This window comes from Lycorma delicatula, chromosome 4 (assembly GCF_047948215.1).
Source record: "Lycorma delicatula isolate Av1 chromosome 4, ASM4794821v1, whole genome shotgun sequence".
NCBI lineage: Eukaryota > Metazoa > Arthropoda > Insecta > Hemiptera > Fulgoridae > Lycorma > Lycorma delicatula.
Genome location: NC_134458.1, coordinates 20,273,052 through 20,280,560, shown reverse-complemented (window position 1 = coordinate 20,280,560; position 7,509 = coordinate 20,273,052). Strand labels below are relative to the sequence as shown.

Here is a 7,509-nt window from a genome sequence, read left to right as displayed (position 1 = left end):
GGCTTGTCAGCGATGCTCTTGCTCTCTCTACCCTCTCCTCGAACGCTTTATACCACTTGTAGGTCACCTGGTTCATAACATCTTCACCACCGCCGTAGTTAATAATTCATACGCATCTTTTCGGTTCTTCCCGAGTTTCACCAAAACTTTCACATTACAACATTGCTCTAACTTTTTATCCATGCTGGACATGACAGGCGAATATCTAACACATGTTACGTGAATCGTCACATAAGTCCACTCACAATCGACTTGAAACTGATCGTTATAGATGGCTAAAAGAATGGGATACATGATGGTATGCAGTATTACCGCCCTTCGCAAGACATTTTCCCTCAGGGTCACGACTACCATTACTTTTTGAAAAGCCCTCGTAGTATTGTATAACCTTGTATGTAAGCTTTATTTAGTAAGCTTTTATTTTTGGTTTGTTGTTTGTGTCCTTTCGTTAGTGTTGTACTTGATGTGTAGAAAATGTAAAATGTTCAAAAAAATTAACAAAATGTCGAATATTAGAATTTTTTAAATGTAAAGCATACCACTAATTTTGAAATTTCAAATATTTATTACAACAGTCTTTTCGATTATAAGTATTTTTTATTTTAATTGAAAACTGATTTATAGGTAGATAAATTTTTTGAATTCATGGGGCTATTGCACCATTTTGTTTCATGTTAATTCACTTTATTAGAATTTAAAAAATAATTTATTTAAGCTTTTAATAGGAACTCTTCATGTACAGAATGTTCAACAAACTATAAAAAGTGATATCTTTTTGTATTAAAACTAACTTTTGTTTTTTTTAAATAAATAGCTTTTTTAGAAATAGGTCGTTAAATTAATAATTTGTTCATTTTTCTATTTACCCATTATTATACTTTTTTTTTATTTCTCTTGTAAAACTTAGTCCTTAATGTTTAAAGAGATTCAACAAGCAGCCTATAATATACTCATTTTCCCCTCAAATTTTAGGTACTAACAATTCTTGACTTCAAAGTTTCTTTGAGGGCTAAGAACCAGAATAGTGTATCCAAGAAAATTGTGAAAAAGAGGGTTTTAACATTTTTTTGTTCTCTCTGAACTATATTACAGATCCTACCCTCTGAATAAGTCCCTATAAGTCAGTTTTTACTTAAAATAAAAAAATAACTATTATAATCAAGAAGACCATTGTAATGAGGACAATTTCAAATTACAAAAATAGTGGTGCATTTAAAAAATTTAATTTTGGTAATTTTTGGAACAATCTTTATTTTTAATGAATGCACTTCCAACACACTAAATCTAATGAATCTATGAAAGGTTTTCCAAAACCATCAAATACTTTCATGCATCAACTAGAAGCTGAAATAAAATTCATATTAAAATTCCTGAATGTGTCATACATATGCTTACTTTCAAGGTAAGATATGTTTTATCTCAATATTCTATACTAGGTAGTACAGAATAGAATTTAAATGCAATTTAACAGTACAGAGGCATAACATGAATCTTAAACAGATTCATTTCAGTAATATATTTATATATATATATAAATATTAACTTAAATCTAATTTATTCAAGTTTATTTTCTTCTTGATTGGATATAATTAAATATAATAAGAAAACATATTTTACTTTAAAATATTACCTTTATTAATTTCCTGGGTTAACCAATCAACTATACAAACTTATAAATTAAATACACAACGTTTCACTTAGAATTCTCTACGCTTTCTCAGATGACAGTACTCATTCATGCACATATCATACAAAATTCTCTTACATACTAAGAAATTAACTGGTCTACCCATCCTAGATAACAATATTTTATCCCACCCTTGTAATAGATCCCCCTATTCATACCTGACTCATCTTATATTTAGATAATAATCTCTTTATATAACCTAATTGCTATATTTCCTGTGTATTGAAACCTTTACAATGCAAAATTTTTCTCAAAAATTACAAACATTAAACATCATTTTCCTTAAAACTAAATTTACAATATAAATATGATTTTTTAAATTAAATTAACATATATGTTGCTTAATCCAGCTATGTCCATTCTATTGTTGGCAGCGATCATATTTTTCTTGATGTATATCATTTCTAGAGTGGTCCTTTTATATGTATTTTGTTCTTTGTCTAATATTTTGATGCTGTTGAAGTTGAATAAATGCTCATGTTCTATTGTGTGATTTGCGAGTGCTGTCACTTCATTTTTTCTATATTTATGGGCTTCTATTCTTTTTTAAGACACAGATATTTGTCCAATGTACAACGCATTACAATCTTTACATGGAATGCTATATACTACGTGGGCTTGTTGATTTTTTTTTATCAGCGATTTTAATTTAGAAAACATACTATTCAGATTGTTGTAATTTTGATGGGCTATTGCAAAATTCTTTTGTGGCAATTTTTTAATCTTTTCTGACAGATCTGCGATATATAGTAATGCAAAATAATTCTCACTTTTATTATTTTTATTAGGTTGGTTGGCTGATATATTATTATAGTGTTTATTAATTGTATTTTTAAATATTTTATTTATGATTTTTTCTGAATAATTATTATTTATTAACAAATCTTTTGCTTTTTTTTTATATATTCTGGTCTATCTTCGGGGTTTGTAAATCTTATTACTCTGCAAGACTCTTGAATACTGATTTTTTATGCGATATTGGTTGTGTAGATAGGAAATTTAGGTATCTGCCTGAAGATGTTGTTTTTATATACTACTTTGTTGATATTTTCTTTTCGAAATGAGTTATTGTTAAATCTAAAAAGTTTATATTATTGTTAACTTCAACTTCCTTTGTAAATTGTATATGTTTATTAAATAGGTTAAATTCTTTTAATATTAAATCAATATCCTGTTCATGTGCACATACTAGAATGTCATCATATCTTTTAAAGAATGAGACCTTACTATTTAATCTCTCTAACACTTTATTTTCTAAATATTCCATAGTTAGATTTGCTAAACAGGCTGAGATTGGTGACCACATCGCTAAACCATGGCATTATTCATATAATATATTTTTTAAATTAAAATACATATTATCTATGCAAATATTTACACATTCTAAAATTTCTGTTTTTTTTTTTTACTTTAGATATTTTTTCAATTTCACTCAATTTGCTTTATATCGCTTCAATTACTAAATTCTTCAGAATGCTGTTATATAATGAAATAACATCCAACGAAACTAATTTGCGGTGTAAGGGTATTATTTGACTTATTATTAATGTGTAGAATTCCTATGAATCTTTGATACTGATTAGTTTTGTTTCTTCTTTTGTTATATACCCATGTAAAGAAAACTTTTTGGCTATTTTATTATTTTCTAGCTGTAATTTATTGGTTGGATCCCTTTTTATTTCTCTAAATGTGGTTTTGTTATTTAACATACTTTCCACTTTTGTTGAATAATCTTTATTGTCCATAATAACTGTTTTATAACTTTTATCACCATAAGTATTGTGATTTTATCGCTATTATGCTGTATGATTTTTTTTGTTTTTGATGCATTTATAACGATATTTTTTATTATTTTTTCTGCTTTCACATTTACGATGTTGTCATTGTATAATAACATAGCCAGATTAAGCAACACATATGTTAATTTAATTTAAAAAAATCATATTTACATTGTAAATTTAGTTTTAAGAAACTAAATTTAGTGTTTTAGAAACTAAATTTAATGTTAATTAATTTTTAAGTAATTTTTTAGAAAAATATGTGCATTGTAAAGGTTCCAATACACAGGAAATAACAATCAGGTTATATAAAGAGGTGTGCGTGTGTTATAATATAGATTGTGGCTGTTACAAATTTTTTTATTTAATAAAAGCCATATTGCATAAATTACACAGATGACATTCTTGATCATGGTGGAAGTAGCATGTAGCATCGTGTTGTAGCCAAAACAGAAGTCAAACTTATTTCACTCATTAATAGCCATGAATGTTCAACAGAAAGCAAAGGTGCTGAGTTGTTCATAAAACAAAATCAGATACCGTGATTCAAAATAAGTTTAGAATGCGATGCAACAGATCAACATTGCCATGGCCTAGTATTACTTCATCATATGAAAAACGTCCAAGCCTGCACGGGAGGAGTTAAACAAAAGAAAAATTATGGATAGTCAAGTGTATCTGATGAAAATGTTGAATGAACATAACAGGCCTTTATTTTCAATCTACACAGGTCAACACAGCAAGCAACATATGAATTAAACTGTTCTTGCTCATTCAAATATTTATGTGTTAAGGAAATATTTTTAAAAATGCATCTACATACCACAATTACTACAGGTTATCACACAGAAGACAGAATTGCTCCTAAGAATTTTGCTGTTACCATGCTTGATTATTTGGAAAATTACATAATAAAATTGCTTTTTTAAATTACGCTACTTTTCATTTATCAGGGATGATAAATAAACAAAAGTCAGAATCTGGGACTCAAAAAAGCCCCATTGAAATGCTGAGCGTATTACAGAACGTCTGAAGGTTAATGTATAGCATTATATGAGAAAAGAGAGTGATCGGCCCATTTTTATTTTATAAATAAACTGGCACTGGCAATATTTACCTAGATATGTGGCAAAATTCTGCCTATCTTCAACTACATTTTTACAATCTAACATAATCTTCTGGCAAGATGACACCCTGCTACACTGGGCTATTCCATCTGAGAATTTCTGAACAATGGATTTCTTAATTGATCATGATGGTCTAACTGCCTGGCCACTGGAAGGCTTTGCAATATCTGTATATAGTGTTTAATCAAGGATTGCGTCTATAACTATTGAACTGCTGACATGGAAGATTTGATATTGAGAACCATCAAAACATTTACTAACACTGATGCTAATATGCTGCATCATCCTTGGCAAGAACTAGATTGCAGTCTAGACATTGTATGTGCTAACATTGGAATACATAAAAAAACTTTTTAAACTTACAGTGAAAGAATCATAATTATAGTAGTATAATAGATTATAATCGATCAAAGTTGAAAAGAATTTTTAATACACCCTGTGTGTGCACACACGTGTGTGTGTGTGTGTGTATACAGAAAATTTTTCTTATATCACACCCATATTGATGTACCCTTTTTAGGTTACAATATAATGAAACAGAGTAGAAAAAATCATCCAGTACAATCAAGCACGTAGCATTCTCCACAAATGTATTCATAAGCAGTCACCAAGGTTCACAAATTGTTTCACAGGGCTGTATCTGAAAATGACAGAGCTCTGTCTGAAAATGATTGCCAATTATATTATTGAAAATCAGGATGGATTCATTCAACATTAAAAATTATTCTTTAGTAACTACTTGTGGCTTCTATGTGTATTGTTTTGGAAAATTATATTTCTGACTGAAAGCTCATTTTGCTTGTGCTGTTTGGAATTTTATATTGCTCTTGCTTTGTTCATCTTTAGTAATTCTACCTCCCAAATAACAGAATTCTTCTACCTCCATAATCTTTTCTCTTACTATTTTTATATTCAATGGTCCATTGACTTTTATTTCTACTGCATTTCATTACTTGCATTTTGTTCTTGTTTATTTTCATGCGGTAGTTTTTTTGTAGGACTTCATCCATACCATTCCAAAAAAAAAGAAAAATTCTTTATCCATGCCGTAGAAAATGTATAGGAAAATTATTTATACATTATAATTTTACTTTATTTTAAATATCGTTCTTTCTTCTCAAAAATTAATTTAAACATCAGGAAAACATTTTTGAAAGTAAAAGTTTGGAGTGCAGCGTTATATGGAAATGAAACTTGGACAATCAAAGTACCTGAGAAGAAAAGATTAGAAGCTTTTGAAATGCGATGCTATAGGAGAATGTTAAAAATCATATGGGTGGATAAAGTGACGAAGAGGTATTGTAGTAAATCGATGAAAAGAAGCATTTGGAAAAATAGTTAAAAGAAGAGACAGACTTATAGGCCACATATTAAGGCATCCTGGAATAATTGCTTTGATATTGGCAGGACAGATAGCTGGGAAAAATTGAGCAGGCAGGCAATATTTGAAATATGTAAAACAAACTGTTACGGATATAGGATGTAGCGGGTATACTGAAATGAAATGACTGGCATTAAATAGGTAATCTTGAAGAGCTGCAAATAACCAGTCAAATGACGGAAGACAAAAAAAAGTATTTTCTATCAGATGAGCAAGATGTTAGATGGTCAAGCCATCTGAAAGCCTTTTGCAGAATAAAATACTTGATTTTAATGATCCTAAGATAAACATGAAATTTGTTTTAATGATAATCATGATTAAAAAATAATTTTCATATTCTTCCTCATTTTAATACAGGGTGATCACGTGATCGGTTGTCAGAGCTCTCCCCAGTAGAATATTTAACTGTTGACACAAGAACATTTGATATGACTGTTGGATATCAAAGTAAACAGGCAGATAGGAATAAAATTCTATCACAAGTGAATCCAGAATAAAAAAAAAAGAAGTTCAAAAGGAAAAACATCTATTATATTTTCATGGAGCTAAATACAGTTTTGAAAATTTGTTAACAAAAATTGTTTAACCCCTACATATTCCTAATACATAAAATTTATCACATTCATGTTTTGCATATTTTTACAAAGGTAATACTTTCATTACTTTAGCGCATTTTTCTTTTTTTCCTTGGCATTTAACACTTTTTTCCGCTGAGTTACTTTCACTGAGTACTTCCTTCAATGGTTTACTTTCCTGAAATCAAAATTAAAAAAAAGATGTTTTCTTTTGGATTTTTAAACTAAGTAAACAAAAAACTGAAAAATTACAATGGAACTTTTATCAGACAAAATCTGCCACCTTAGATTTTTTGCACCCATCTTGCACAAAACTTTTATCATATAACATAGTAAAAGAATATCCCTAAATGGTGTTAAGGATCACTCCTTTATACTTTGCAAACTGCTACTCTTGTTTTCCTTAATAATTTTAAACAAATATATTTGTTTAAATAAACTTTCTTTTTCTTTTTATGTTTATCCTCCGGATCCATGTAAGGTATTACTTCAGAGGATGAATGAGGATAATATTTATTGATTATGTATTGAATGTAAATGAAGTGTAATCTTGTACAGTCTCAGGTAGATCATTCCTGAGGTGGCTGCCGAAATAAAAAGAATCTCTAAAAAAATGTCAATTATAGTCTTGCATTCATAAACCCCTGGTAAAAATATGAGGGCTGTCCAGAAAGTAACATATGCTTTGAAATAAAAAACCAACCAAATAAAAAAAAAAATTTTATTATATATTTATACGAAAGGGAAAATCTTAAACTATTTTTCTACATAGTTGCCATTTAAATTGAGGCACTTACCATAAAGATGCACAAGCTTTTCAATTCGTTCTCTGTAGAAATCTGCCACCTTAGATTTTTTGCACCCATCATGCACAAAAACTTGTAATAACCAAGCTTCCCTGACACAATTTCATGCAGCAAACTTCATGAAATTTGGGGGAAATGAAGCGAGAGTTCTGTAA

The 7,509-nt window shown here is 29.0% G+C and overlaps 1 protein-coding gene across 4 annotated transcripts in view; it reads right to left on the bottom strand.

Annotated features, from left to right (window-relative positions):
- Nucleotides 1-6,482: 6,482 nt before the first annotated feature.
- The window catches only part of LOC142323170 (G patch domain-containing protein 4), a 58,170-nt gene continuing 57,143 nt past the window's right edge, over nt 6,483-7,509 (bottom strand). For all 4 annotated transcript variants that reach the window (XM_075362455.1, XM_075362456.1, XM_075362457.1 and 1 more), the window contains one exon: nt 6,483-6,726. In XM_075362455.1, coding sequence (XP_075218570.1) covers nt 6,719-6,726 — 8 coding nt within the window. In that variant the 3' untranslated portion in view covers nt 6,483-6,718. The remainder of the gene's footprint in view (nt 6,727-7,509) is intronic.